The 15,625-nt window shown below is 41.0% G+C and overlaps 1 protein-coding gene across 4 annotated transcripts in view; it reads right to left on the bottom strand.

Annotated features, from left to right (window-relative positions):
• LOC126295297 (zinc finger protein 99-like) overlaps nucleotides 1–15,625 on the bottom strand; it is a 95,187-nt gene that overhangs the window by 23,641 nt on the left and 55,921 nt on the right. For all 4 annotated transcript variants that reach the window (XM_049987734.1, XM_049987736.1, XM_049987732.1 and 1 more), the window contains one exon: nucleotides 10,139–10,231. In XM_049987734.1, the coding sequence (XP_049843691.1) occupies nucleotides 10,139–10,231 (93 nt within the window). The remainder of the gene's footprint in view (nucleotides 1–10,138; nucleotides 10,232–15,625) is intronic.

The following is a 15,625-nucleotide window of genomic DNA, read 5'->3' as shown; positions in this document are numbered from 1 at the left end:
TCAAGTGACTAAGGGTCCTCTGATTTCTACGCACACAAAATAGACAAAACAATGAAATATTAACCACCAAACCATACACAACTGGACATACGACATTGATCACTTAATGAGTAAACTGCACAACAGCCATATTATCAGTCACCTGAGCCTTTAGTTTGAATCAGTTTACAAAAAATAGTAGGAACATTCACAGAAAAGCACAATATACGGAAGGCTCCCTTGTTGCAGACTTGCAGTCACTCACACACTGAAACACTTCTAGCATGCTGGAGTAGCTGTGGGTCAACAACTTCTGTTAATTAGTAGAAAAAAAACCTGTTCAAAGTTGCAAATTTTATGTTTTTATCCACTCAAGTTTTGGGCTGAAAGCAATTTTCAGCTCATTGGAAAATACTCAAAAATGATATTTCTGAAGATGCAAAAACAATGTCAATGTGCAACAAACAGTTACAGTGCATATAGATAATTCTGCACATTTTTGACATGGTTTACACGTCTCTGGAAATAGCATTTATGACTATGTTATGATGATTTGAGAATGTGTCTCAGCCTGAAACTAGTCATCAAGTTAATAAAAAAAGTAAAATTTGCAATTTTGGACTGGATTTTTGTTATATTGGTTATTTTTACTGCCATGAGTGAAAGTGGCTTCATCAGTAAATAGTATCAGTGGGATTACTTGGTGATTTGCAGTTAGGCAATGACAAAATTCCAACAGTATTCCTTCATCCCTTCTCGGGGGTGTTGAATCTGCTGTGAAAGATAATGACTGAAGCTTCGCAAAAGTAATGTCAGCCATATTCATACATATGGAAGATAGAAATGTATACAAATTCTTTGTGTGCTCGTTGAAGGACGGGATAATCCAATGGAACCCATCTGGGTCACTTTGGGTGGCCTGTTATTTATACTAATTACATGACCTGCCAATAGATATGTAGATATCTTGTGCTACACACCTCCACAAACCTACCAACAAACATTTGGATACCAGAATCAGAGGTATACTTCATTCTGAAGACAGAAAAAAAAGCTATTAAGCAGGTGGTCATAATGTTTTGGCTCATAAGTGTAGCAGCAAAATTTGCGTCACCTGAAGAGGATGTCCGCATTGATCATTGAAGTATTGCATACGAAATGGAAACAACAATTTGCCAGAACACTCTGAAGTACACCATTGTGAGTGTTGTTGTTGTTGTTGTTGTTGTTGATGATGATGATGATGATGATGATGATGGGGGTGGTTGGTTTGTGGAGCATTCAACTGCACAATCACCAGCGCCACGTACGAAGTACCAATTTTTACACAGTCCACTTTTCTTACACAGTCCACTCTAGCAATGGTCATGAATGATGATGGTGAAATGATGAGAACACAAACACCCAGTCCCCGGGCAGAGAAAATCCCCAACTCGGCTGGGAATCAAACCCAGGACCCTATGATCCAGAGGCAGCAACGTTAGCCGCTAGACCACGAGCTGTGGACGTGAGTGTTATTGTTACAAGGGTGATCAAAAAGTTTTGCACACTTGTCTCAAAGTTTTTTATTTTTTGCAGGAGGAGAACGAAATATTTTGTGAACATACTTGGAATATTTAGCTATAACTTGGTATACAAAAGTATTTTCTTTTATTTACTGGTGAAGTAAATGTCAGGTTGCGACAACGGTCGGTGATGGAGTCATATTGGAGCCACATTGATTCACAAGAAGTTGCTTCCTGCTTATGGGGAGGACACAGGGGATCGCAGAAGTATCCAGTGGTGGTTGCAGAGGTTTAGAGAAGGTGATTTCTCTCTTCTCGACAATCCACGATGCGGTAGACCATCGACGGCAGTGAGTGATGTGAATAAGGAGACCACTGATCAAATCATCCAAAATGACAGATGTTTGATGACACGGCATGCCTTCAAGACCCACAGACCGCAGTTTCAGGGTCAGCTCATCAGACTACACCAGGGCAATGCCAGACCCTATACACCCGTTATGACGCAAGAGAAAATCAGGAAAATTGGTTGGAAAATTGTTCCTCATCCTCCCTAAAGTCTGGACATGGCTCCGTCTGATGTTTACCTATCTGCATGGTAAAACACGTGATAGTGAGAAAAACCTCATTTCCCGTATCAAGCGATGGTGTAAAAGTCAATTCCCCAAATTTTACCAAACTGCATTTCAATCATGGAAAGTATGTTGGGCCAGATGCGTCGCAGCTGATAGAGGCTACACTGAGTAGGCTAAATGTTCCATGTATGTTCACAAAAAAATTTCATTCTCCTCCTGCAAAAAATAAAAAATTTGGAGACGAGTGTGCAAAACTTTTTGAATGCCATTTCTATTTACAAAATTTCCAGCATTCTGGAGTCGCTGTGGGTCAGCGACTTCTTTTAATCAGTACAACAACAAAAAAGTCCAAAGTTGCAAATTTCACTTTTTCTATTCACTTGATGTTTAGTTTTGGGTCACAACCCATTTTCAAACTCAACTATGTTACAATGATTTGAAAATGGGTCTCAGCCCAAAAACTAGTCATTGAGTGAATAAAAAGGGTGACATTTGTAACTTTGGACTGGTTTTTTGTTGTACTGACTTGTATTAGAGGCATTGTTGGAATGCTGCTCACTGTCCGTCATGGTATGGCGGAAACAACCCGTGCACCATCTGCATGTTGGCACATTTACGAGGGTCACTCCAAAAGAAATGCACACTATTTTTGTAAAAATACGCTTTTCATTCTGCATGTGTGAAAGTTTTACAGTGTATAGATGGTTCATTCCCACTTGTTTTCAAACTTAGTTCAACCTGTCCCCGTGAGTGGCGCCGCCACAGCATGTCTTCAAGGTGGCTGCTACACTTGACGTTCATCACAAGCAACGTGCTGTCATTGAATTCCTGTGCTGTGAAAACGAGACAGTGGGAAACATCCACAAGAGGATGAAAAAGGTGTATGGAGATGCTGCTGTTGATCGCAGTACAGTTAGTCGGTGGGCAAGCAGGTTATGTGATGAAAGCGGGCACGGCAATATTGAGGATTGTCCTAGCAGCGGCAGGACTCGTACTGCACACACTCCAGACAATGTGCACTGAGTTAACAAAGTGGTGACTCCTGACAGACACATCACAGTGAACGAACTGTCACACTACGATAGGATAGGGGAATGAAGTGTTTGCAGAATACTGAAAGTGTTGGCGTTAAAAAAGGTTTATGCCAGGTGGGTTCCCAGGATGTTGACAGTGGCTCACAAAGAAACAAGAAAAATGGAATGCAGCAAACTTTTAGAACAGTACAAGAATGGTGGAGATTAATTTCTTGGAAGAATTGTGACAGGTGATGAAACATCGCTCCATCATTTTTCACCAGAGATGAAGAGGCAATCAATGGAGTGGCATCATGAAAATTCACTGAAGATAAAAAAATAATCAAAACCACACCTTCTGCTGGAAAAGTTATGGCTACAGTGTTTTTCAATTCCGAAGTACACTTGCTTGTGGACATCATGCCGAGTGGAAACACCGTAAATTCTGATGCATATGTGACGACACTGAAGAAACTTCAAGCTCGACTGAGTCGTGTTCAACTACATCGGCAGAAGCAGGATGTTTTGCTGTTGCACAACAATGCACGGTCACATGTTAGTTAAAAAACTATGGAAGTCATCACAAAACTTGGATGAACAACACTGAAACATCCACCTTACAGTCCAGACCTAGCTCCATGTGACTATCATCTCTTTGGGAAACTGAAAGACTCTCTTCGTGGAACAAGGTTTGAAGATGATGACTCCCTTGTGCGCGCTGCCAAACAGTGGCTCCAACAGGTTGGTCCAGAATTTTACTGTGTAGGTATACAGGTGCTGCTTCCAAGATGGCATAAGGCACTTGAGAGGGATGGAAATGATGTGGAGAAATGAAAATATTTTTCCTAAAGGATGTATCTAGACACTGTAAAACTTTCAAACATGTAGAATAAATATGGATTTAAAAAAAAATAGTGTGCATTTCTTTTGGAGTGACCCTCGTAGTTTGGTCTGATCAACAAATAACAGCAGTTAGTGGGACACAAGCCCTGGAGATCGACGCTTACTTATAAAGAAAATAAAACTATAGAGAACACAGAAGCATCTATGAGAACATATTGCAATGCAGTAGAAGACCGAGGGAAGCAGGCACAAATGGATTATGTGTCACTGCAATTTGAAACAGCATCTAGAAGAAAAAGAAAATCTGAATGAAGAAGAGGAAAGTGTCCAGAAAATCACAGAGTGTGATACCAAAACGATAGAAAATGGTGACTCCAGTGAGGTGAGGTTGGCTGCCCAGAGCTGTGCTGGTGTCTGGATTTCCTGTTTCCATTGACACCTGACACACTGTAAACTTGAAGAAAAATAATCAGCATCTATGTGTCAGCTCAGAGAAAGCATTTTGAACAGTGGGAAACTAATTTATACTTGTAAAGTGTTTTTCGACATACGACTGTATCCCGGCTGTCTCTGCAGCACTATTAAGCTTGCAGTCTGTCTTTCTTCTTCTTTTTACTGTTCTTCCTCATGCGTTTGATTTCTTCTCTCACTGCACACATGTCAAGGTTATGAAATAACTTTAAGTCCTCCATCTCACTTGGCTTTCCCATCTCATCTTCAATTCCTTCTTCCTTCCTCACCGTACCTTTTCTCTGTTCATTTTCCTGTTATGGTATTGCGGCCCATTTTCTTTGGTTTTGGTATTGCTCTCTGTGATTTTCTGCGCAGTTTCTTCTTCCTCAGTAGGTATTTCTTCCTCTTCTTGGTGTTACAGTATGACACATAAACCATTTGTTCCTGGTTCCCATGGCCCTTTTCTAGCTTAGTGCAATACATTCTTACAAATGCTTCTGTGTTCTCTATAGTTTTCTTCTCTTTATACCTAACCTATGTTCTCTTTTGCCCCCTCAATTCTTTCAGCATTGTCATTAAAACTGATCTCTACTCTATATTCCATATCCAGCCTCTACCTAAAATGCCATCCACACATGAATTTGGTACTAATAAGATCTTCATAGTATATGTTTCTTTCTCTACTTTGGTTAGACTATCATCCTCTGCTACTGTCTTCTTTTAAACAATGTTGCTGACTTAAATCTGTGCTCATGTGGATTTGTTCACTTTGTATCTGCTGGTGCTTCAGTTTGGTCTTGTTTTTGTAGCTCTCTATCCAGTTCAGAAGTTCCTACTTGACTGTCAGTTTCTAAACCTTCACATTTATCTGTATCTTCTAGTGGCTTGCGTAACATTAGTTCCAAAGATTTTTCAGATTCTTCCTAGCATCGGGCATCTTTTTCCTCTTGATCTATCTTCTGTTTTTTTCGTCAATGTCCTGAAGAAGGCATGTCACTGCATTTAACATTAAGTCCAGTTGCATTCATGATGGGTATTTTTTTAATAGTTTAATTGTAACATTTTGGCCACACACATAAAGAACAGCTCTAACACAATTCAGTTTGAATCATCACCATTTATTCCACATACCAGAAATATGAATGTTTCATTCAACAGTTATACTGCAGCACTTTGTCGCAAAACATTTAGTCATCGTCAACTACTACTGTTGCATGTTGCACCTTCTACAATGTAGACTGCTGTTTATGGTGTTTTTGTAATTTCTTCTGTCGTCCTATTTATGCAATACACCATTTGAAAATTACGTTCTGATTTGGCCATGTTGTCCACTATGTTGCGCACTCCACTTGATAATACAGTGTTCAGACATTGTGAATCATCATCATCATTTAAGTCGGATTATGCCTTTCAGCATTCAGTCTGAAGCATAGCCCCCTTATAAAATTCCTCCATGATCCCCTATTCAGTGCTAACATTGGTGCCTCTTCTGATGTTAAACCTATTACTTGAAAATCTTTCTTAACCGGATCCAGGTACCTTCTCCTTGGTCTGCCCCGACTCCTCCTACCCTCTACTGCTGAACCCATGAGTCTCTTGGGTAACCTAGCTTCTCCCATGCGTGTAACATGACCCCACCATCTAAGCCTGTTCATCCTGTCTGCTACATCTATAGAGTTCATACCCAGTTTTTCTTTGATTTCCTCATTGTGGACACCCTCCTGCCATTGTTCCCATCTACTAGTACCTGCAATCATCCTAGCTACTTTCATATCCGTAACCTCAGCCTTGTTGATAAGGTAACCTGAATCCACCCAGCTTTCGCTCCCATACAACAAAGTTGGTCGAAAGATTGAACGGTGCACAGATAACTTACTCTTGGTACTGATTTCCTTCTTGCAGAAGAGAGTAGATCGTAGCTGAGCACTCACTGCATTAGCTTTGCTACACCTCGCTTCCAGTTCTTTCACTATGTTGCCATCCTGTGAGAATATGCATCCTAAGTACTTGAAACTGATCACCTGTTCTAACTTTGTTCCTCCTATTTGGCACTCAATCTGTTTATATTTCTATCCCACTGACATTACTTTCGTTTTGGAGATGCTAATCTTCATACCATAGTCCTTACATTTCTGATCTAGCTCTGAAATATTACTTTGCAAACTTTCAATCGAATCTGCCATCACAACTAAGCCATCCGCATATGAAAGACTGCTTATTTTGTGTTCACATATCTTGATCTCACCCAGCCAGTCTACTGTTTTCAACATATGATCCATAAATAATATGAACAACAGTGGAGACAGGTTGCAGCCTTGTCTTACCCCTGAAACTGCTCTGAACCATGAACTCAATTTACCGTCAACTCTAACTGCTGCCTGACTATCCATGTAAAGACCTTTAATTGCTTGCAAAAGTTTGCCTCCTATTCCATAATCTCATAGAACAGACAATAACTTCCTCCTAGGAACCCGGTCATATGCCTTTTCTAGATCTATAAAGCATAGATACAATTCCCTGTTCCACTCATAACACTTCTCCATTATTTGTCGTAAGCTAAAGATCTTGTCCTGACAATCTCTAAGAGGGCTAAACCCACACTGATTTTCATCCAATTGGCCCTCAACTAATACTCGCACTTTCCTTTCAACAATACCTGAGATTTTACCCACAACACTGATTAAAGAGATACCTCTGTAGTTGTTACAGTCTTTTCTGTTTCCATGTTTAAACATTGGTGTGATTACTACTTTTGTCCAGTCTGATGGAACCTGTCCCAACTCCCAGCCCATTTCGATTATCCTGTGTAGCCATTTAAGACCTGACGTTCCACTGTATTTGATGAGTTCCGACTTAATTTCATCCACCCCAGGTGCTTTATTGCACTGCAATCTATTGACCATTTTCTCCACTTCCTCAAATGTGATCCTATATCCATCATCATTCCAATCCCACTCTACCTCGAAATCTGAAACATTGCTGATCATATTTTCACCTACATTGAGCAACTCTTCAAAATATTCCCTCCATCTGCCCAAGGCATCCACAGGATTCACCAGCAGTTTTCCTGACCTGTCCAAAATACTTGTCATTTCCATATTACCTCCCTTTCGAAGACTGATAATTACACTCCAGAATGGTTTTCCAGCAGCTTGACCCATAGTCTCCAACCTGTTTCCAAAGTCTTCCCAAGATTTCTTCTTGGATGCTGCAATTATCTGTTTGGCTTTGTTTCTTCAACATAACTTTCTCTGTCTACCTGAGTCCTAGTATGTAGCCATTTTTGATATGTCTTCTTTTTCCTTTTACAGGCTGCCTTGACTGTGTCATTCCACCAAGCTGTTTGCTTCATCCTACCTTTACACGCTAATGTTCCAAGACATTATTTAGCCACTTCTAGTACTGTGTCCCTGTACCTTGCCCATTCCTTTTCCAATGACTGTAATTGACTACATTCGACTAACTGGTACCTTTCTCAGATCGCTGTTATGTACTTGTGCCCGATTTCCTTATCCTGAAGTTTCTCCACTCTTATCCTCCTACATATGGACCTGACCTCCTGCACTTTTGGCCTCACAATCCCAATTTCACTGCAGATTAAATAATGATCAGTGTCATCAAAGAATCCCCTGAATACATGTGTGTCCCTCACAGCCTTCCTGAATGCCTGATCTGTTATTATATAGTCAATGACAGATCTGGTTCCCCTGCTTTCCCAAGTATACCGTGAATGTTCTTATGTTTAAAAAAGGAATTTGTGATTACTAAGCCCATACTGGCACAGAAATCCAAGAGTTGTTTCCTGTTCCTGTTGGCCTCCACATCCTCTCCAAATTTACCCATAACCTTTTCATGCCCTTCTGTTCGATTTCCAATCCTGGCATTAAAATCACCCATGAGCAGAACACTGTCCTTGTCCTTCACTCTAACAACTACATCACTGAGTGCCTCATAAAAACTATCCATCTTATCTTGATCTGTCCCTTCACAATACGAATATGCTGACACAATCCTGATTTTCTTGCTAGACACTGTCAAATCTATCCACATCAGTCGTTCGTTTACATACCTTACTGCAACTACGCTGGGTTCTATTTCTTTCCTGATGTAAAGCCCTACACCCCATTGTGCTGTTCCTGCTTTGACTCCTGACAGGTGAATCATCTTGAAAAAAAAAATGATTTATTGAGAAATAGTCAACACGGATTCAGTGAATCTTGTTCTTCTGAAACACAACTAGCTCTTTATTCTCACAAAGTAATGAATGCTACCAACAGGAGATATCAAATTGTTTCCATATATTTTGAATTCCAGAAGGCTTTCGACTCATCCTCATGAGGGACTGGCTTCCAACACTGCTCCTCACGAGGGACTTCTAATTAAATTGTGTGTCTATAGAAAGTTGTCTTGGTTGTATGACTGGATTTGTGATTTCTTGTCAGAAACGTCAGAATTTTTAACAATTGATGAAAAGTTACCAAGTAAAACAGAAGTAATAACTGGCATTCCCCAAGCTCCTCTGTTGTTCCTGATCTACATAAAAAATTTTGGAGACAATCTTGAGTAGTTCTCTTAGATTGTTTGCATTGCTGTCATTTACCACTATGTAAAGTCATCAGACGATCAAAATGAAGTCTAAAATTATTTAGACAAGATATCTGCATAGAGAAAAAAGTGGCAACTGAGTCTAAATCATGAAAATTGTGGCGTCATCCACATGAGCACTAAAAAGAACTCACTACATTTCTGTTACATGATAAATTACTCAAAGGTAAAGGCTGTAAACTCAACTAAATACTTAGGGAATACAATTACGAATAACTTAAATTGTAACAATCACATAGATCATGTCGTGTGGAAAGCAAACCAAAGACTGCAATTTATTGACAGAACACTTAGAAAATGTAGCAGGTCTACTAAAGAGAATGCTTACACAACACTTGTCTGCTCTATTCTGGAGTACTACTGTGTGGTGTGGGATCCACATCAGATACAATTGATAGAGGACACTGAAAAAGTTCAGAAAAGGGCTGCTCGTTTTGTACTATTGCAAAGCACAAGAAAGAGTGCCACAGATATGACACTGGAAGTAGGATGGCAGTCATTAGAAGAGAGGCAGTTTTCGCTGCAGCAGCAACTTTTCATGAAATTTCAATCACCAATTCTCTTCTCATAGTGTGGAAATACTTTGTGAGTGCCTACCTACATAGGGAGAAATTATCACCAGAATAAAATAAAACAAACCAGAGCTGACACGGAAAGATTGAAGTGTTAATTTTTCCTGCATTTTATTCGACACTGGAATGGTAGAGAAGTAGCTTAAAGGTGGTTCAAGGAGCCCTCTGACGCAGTTAAATGTGAATTACAGAGTAATCATGTAGATGTAGATGTGCTAGGTGCCACAGAGGCTCACAAACCACAGATTTGTTTCAAGAGCCATCCACTCCATCACATTTTTGAAGATCTTTAGGTCAATATTTCTTGTAGAGCTCTTAATCCTTTTGCAGCTTAAGAGGAAATCTCCGCTCCTGGGAAACTTAATGACCCACAGCTCTGTATGGTTGTCTCCAAAGCATGCATGAAGCTTATGGTTACTGATGACTACGGGCTGGCACCAGCCCACAGCCGTCACCGTCCAGGTTGCTAACCATGCTTGCCACTTGAAGCTATCCAGAAGGCACATGTAATTTACAAAAATTGTTCACACAACAACCATGACCAGCCACAACTACAATATGAGAAGAATTTTGACATATACGTGAATACTTACATTACTGTCAGTTGTGTCGATCCCTAAATCTAGGTCTGGTTCCTCTTTAATACAGCTAGTGAACTCTGAGACTGCTAATGGCTCTTCAGGAACCTGGAAAAAGCAAAGTAAATGGAGGTAATTGGAGCTATAAGCACATTCCCTCATGTGGCATGAAGCAGTTTGAAAATTTCATGGGATCACCATCAGATGTCAGGCCCAGTGCAACAAAGTTCCCACATACCAAAAGGTCATCTTTTATGTGTAAACAGGTGACACATCAGTGCCCTGGGTAAAGATCTGAGATGCAGACATCTCTCTGTTGTTGTGCTTGTTTAGTAGTTTGTGAAGATGGAAAGAAATCAAAATGATTATGTTTGAAGAATGACATTTTTCCACCAGACTATGAAGAACTTTCAATTTTTCACATTATTTGTTTCAGGCATTATCCATTCTCAAGTGTGTGTCTAGTAACATATCATCATCATTAGTTTAAAATTAATGATGACAATGTAGCTATGTGTGTTACTAGAGACACATTTGACAATGGACAATGCCCAAAACCAGTAGTATGAAAAATAAAGAAACTTATACACAGTCTGTTAAAAAAAAATTGTTCTTCAAATTTATTAATGCTGTAAAGCCCACACAGAACAAAATGAGAAAGTGATTTAAGTACATTGTAAAGAAAGGTAAGAAAGCAAGGGAAATTCATGCTGATTTTCAGAACACATTGGGGGACTCTGCTCCTCAATATTCAACTATTACCAAGTGGACAAATTAGTTTAAATGTTATTGGGAGAGCTTAGATGATAATCTGTGTAGTGGTCAGCCAAGATGAGCCACTATGCAAGATCACCAACTGAAATTGCGAGAAATTGCTGAAGCTTTAACGACGTCATCTGAATAGGCATATCATATTTTTACAGTGGAACTGGATATGAGAAAATTATCTGCTAGATGGGTGTTCCAACTATCAACACATGATGAGAAATGCATCAGAATGCAAATGTTCAAATAATGTTTGACCTATTTTCAGAGCAAGCAAAAAGATTTTTTCCAACAGTCTATAACCACAGATGAAACTTGGATCCATCACATCCCCGAGACAAAACAAAAGATGAAGCATGCTGATGAACCACCACCAAAGACAGAAAAGGCAATACAGTTGGCTGGAAAAGCAATGGTATCAATTTCTGAGATGCAAAAGAGGTCCTGCACACAGATTATCTTCTCATTGGTTAAACAATTGCAGGACAGTACTATGCTAACCTCCTGGCCAACAGTAGCAAAAGATATGGGGGAAAAACAAATTTTGCAACGAAGAAAGTCACTTTTCATCAAAACAGAACTTACACAAATCTTATTGCCACAGCAAAAGGACATGGACTGACAATGAGAGATCCCCAAGGGTGGGATCCACTTTTTGAAACCATCTATACAGTGATGTAGGTTAAGGTCCAAGGTATCACACCCTGCTTTCATTTACCCTGATGGACCCTAGTTTGAGAGCAATCGAGGAAAAAAATTCATAATTTCATGTGATGGTCTAGAGCTTAAAAAATAGGAGCCATTGCACAGACTAGTGGTGTAGTATAATGGTTAAGGTGGTTTCCTCACATGCAGAAGATTATGGGTTCGAATCTCATCAAATGCTTTGAAATTTTTTATTTTTTGATCTTTATCGGAATGATTTTTACTCAGGTAACTAGTTTTAATGTAATGTTTCTATTCATATTTCTAATTCACATAATTTTAATCATATTACCCATTATGCTACACTGCCAATCTGTGACGCTACAGTCCTAGGGCCTCACAGGAAATTATGAAAATATTTTTTGTTGATTACTCAGAAACGAGGGCTCACTGTGATGAATGGCTACAGTGTGTGATACTTGGCACCCTAATCTTCACAACCATACAGATTGTTTCAAAAAGTAAATCCCACCCTTGAAGACCTCTCCTTGTAAGATTTGAACTCTTGCCACATCCACCTTATTTGCCTGATTTGGCTCTATAAGACTTCCATGTCTCCCTGGCTCCAAACTTGCTTGTGGATGAAGATTCTCTTCAAACAAAGAATTGACAGCCAAAGCTCATGGATATTTTGCAGACCTGGAAGAATGTAATTTTTGAGATGGGATTAAGTGATTGGAATGTAACTTGACCATGTGCATTAGTGTATAGGTAGAATTCATTTAGAAATAGAATAGTTTTACTTATGTAAGTAGTTCTTTTTATTTCATTCCAAGAACTTTACAAACTATCCTAGCACTACACTCTCATTTGAAAGGATGAGACACAATTATTATGGGAGAAACAATACAGAGACATAATTCCAGCATTATTGATACTTCTTTTCAGTAATTATGCATCTTTACCTGAAGACAGCCTGTATTTTTGTCTAAAATCTTCATACATTCTTAAGGCATCCTCACATGGAATGTGACAGCTAATGAGGGCGTAGAGAGGAATGAGTTTTGTGATTCCACTGGACTGAATTCATGATGCTACAAAATGTGAACTACAATGAAGCAAGATCATTTTCTGCATCACAGGCTGCACTAATCTGATGCTAAAGGACTGGATACTTTTTGTGTGAAAATTTATGGACTATGGGAATTTCCTGTTTCAGAGCATTGTTAAATTACGTAGAAAGTGAACCAGAACTCTATCAACAAAATTTCTGAGGTTGTTCATGGATACCTTCTGAGCGTTTTGCTACAACAAACCCACAGTCTCTGATAGCTCATTACAGAGTATTACAGTGAGGTGACAAAAGTCATGGAATATCTCCTAATACTGCGTCAGACCTCCTTTTGTCCAGTGTAGTGCAGCTACTCAACTTGATATGGATACAGAAAGTCCCTGGGTGTCCCCTGCAGAAATACTGAGCCATGCTGCCCCTATAGCCATCCATATGTAAAGTGTTGCAGGTGCAGGATTTTGTGCACAAACTGACCTCTCAATTACATCCCATAAATGTCTGATGGGATTAATGCCAGGCGATCTGGGTGGTAAAATCATTCACTCAAACTGTCCAGAAAGTTCTTCAAACCAATTATGAACAAGTGTGGCCTGGTGAAATGACACGCTGTCATTCATAAAAATCCCATTGTTGTTTGGAAGCGCAATCTCGATGAACGGCTGCAAATGGTCTCCAACTAACCAAACACTGGTCCAATCGGACCACAGGATCCAGTCCATTCCATGTAAATGTAGCCCACACCATTATGTAGCCACCATCAGGTTGCACAGTGTCTTGTTGACAACTTAGTCCCAGGGCTTCATGAGGTCTGCACCGCACTCAACCCACCATCAGCGCTTACCAACTGAAATCAGGACGTATCTGACCAAGCCACAATTTTCCAGTTTTGCAGGTTCCAACCAATATGGTCATGAGGCCAGGGGAGGCGCTGCAGGTGATGTCATGCTGTTACCAACAGCATTTGTGCCAGTCGTCTGTTGCCACAGCCCATTAATGCCAAATTTCACCACACTGTCCTAACAGATACTTTGATTGATTTCTGTGGTTATTTCACAGTGTCGCTTGCCTATTAGCACTGACAATTCTACGCAAATGATGCTGCTCTCATTCATTATGTGAAGGGTGTAAGCCACTGCGTTATCCACGGTGAGGCGTAATGGCTAAAATTTGGTACTCTCGACGCTCTCTTGACACTGTGGATATCACAGTATTAAATTCTGTAACGAATTCTGAAATGGAAAGTCCCAGGCGTATAGCTCCCACTACCATTACACATACAAAGTCTGTTAATTCCTGTTGTGCGGCCATAATCCCGTCGGAAACCTTTTCACACGATTCGCCTTAAGTGCAGATGACAGCTCCGCCAACGCACTACACTTTTATACCTCTTGTACAGATATTATCACTGTACCATGACCTTTTTCACCCTCGGTGTAATGTAATTATGATTTATTCAGTTTATTATCACAGCTATCTTCACTTCTGCGCAAATACCATGACAACAATGCAATCACCAAAATATTCAACACATCCAGCTTCTCGTAGTAGTCTAAGCACAGACACAAAAGCACTGTCACTACTGCAGGAAGAAATTGGCATAGACATCACTGTGCCAGCCTCCCACTGCATTCAGTGCACATTGGTCAACTCTTCATTTGGAATTAACATACTTTTTCAAGCTTGTAGGAAAAACGCGCGCGCGCGCGCGCGCACACACACACACACACACACACACATTCCTGTCTCTCTACATTGTGTTCACCCAACTGACAGCTCTTCCCTGGCAAAAGGTGAGTGTACTGGGGTGAGGTGGGGGTGTGGGACAGGATGGAATGAGGTGAGGGATGGAGGGAGATGGGAGGCAAGAAGAGGGTTGGAGAGAACTGTATAGCAGCTCATGGAAGAGTGGGGAGCTATCTGGGGCTAGCTAGGGGCACAAGTGGGTGTGTGGGTGGGTAGGGGTGGGGGGACAGCGAGCTACCTTAGATACCTGGGAGATTAGAGGAGCAAAGGATGTGCTGTAAGGATAGCTCCCCATCCGTGGAGCTCAGAAAAGCTGGTGGTGGTGGGGAGGATCCAGATGGCATGGGTTGTGAAGCACCCACTGAAATCTCACATGTCATGCTCTGCTGCACGTTGTGCCACTGGGTGGACCACCTTGTTTCTGGCAACAGGTTGGTTGTGACAATTCATTCTAGCTGACAGCTGGTTGGTTGTCATACCAATGCAATGCAGTACAATGCAGTGCTGTGCAGTGGTTGCAGCAGAGCTGGTATATAACATGGGTGCTTTCACAGGTGGCCATGACTCTGATGGGGTAGGGTAAGCCTACGATGGGACTGGAGTAGCTGGTGCTGGGTGGGGTGGATTGGGTAGGTCTTGCATCTCAGTCTTCCACAGTGGTGTGACCCTTGTGGCTGGGTATTGGGCGTGGGAGTGGCATAGAGATGGACTAGGATGTTGTGGAGGTTGGGTGGGTGGCAGAACACCACTTTGGGAGGTGTTGGAAGTATCTTAGGTAGCATTTCCCTCATTTTAGGGCATGATGATAGACAATCAAAGCCCTGATGAAAAACGTGGTTCAGCTGTTCGAGTACCGGGTGGTATTGGGTGATGAGGGGAGCACTTCTTTGCGGTTGGTTCTTCGGATGGTTGTGAGGATCAGGTGCGTGTGAGGTTATGGCACAAGAGATCTATTTATGATGTAGGTCTGGAGTGTACTGCCTATTCACAAAGGCATTTGTGAGGCCTTAAGCATACTGGGCAACGAAATTCTGATCACTGCAGATGCATCTACCGCAGGTGGCCAGGCTGTATGGGAGGGATTTTTTTGGAGTGGAAGGAGTGGCAGCTGTCAGGCTGCAGGTACTGTTGCTGATTGGTGCGTCTGATGTGGAACAAGGTGCGGGTGGAGCCATCTGAGAGGAGGAGATTGATATTTAGGGAGGTGGCCAGATGGGTGGAGGAGGACCAGGTGAGGTGGATTGGAGAGAAGTTGTTGAGGTTGTGGAGGAATGAGG

This window comes from Schistocerca gregaria, chromosome 11 (genome assembly GCF_023897955.1).
Source record: "Schistocerca gregaria isolate iqSchGreg1 chromosome 11, iqSchGreg1.2, whole genome shotgun sequence".
Lineage (NCBI taxonomy): Eukaryota > Metazoa > Arthropoda > Insecta > Orthoptera > Acrididae > Schistocerca > Schistocerca gregaria.
This window is presented reverse-complemented; position numbering and strand designations above follow the sequence as displayed.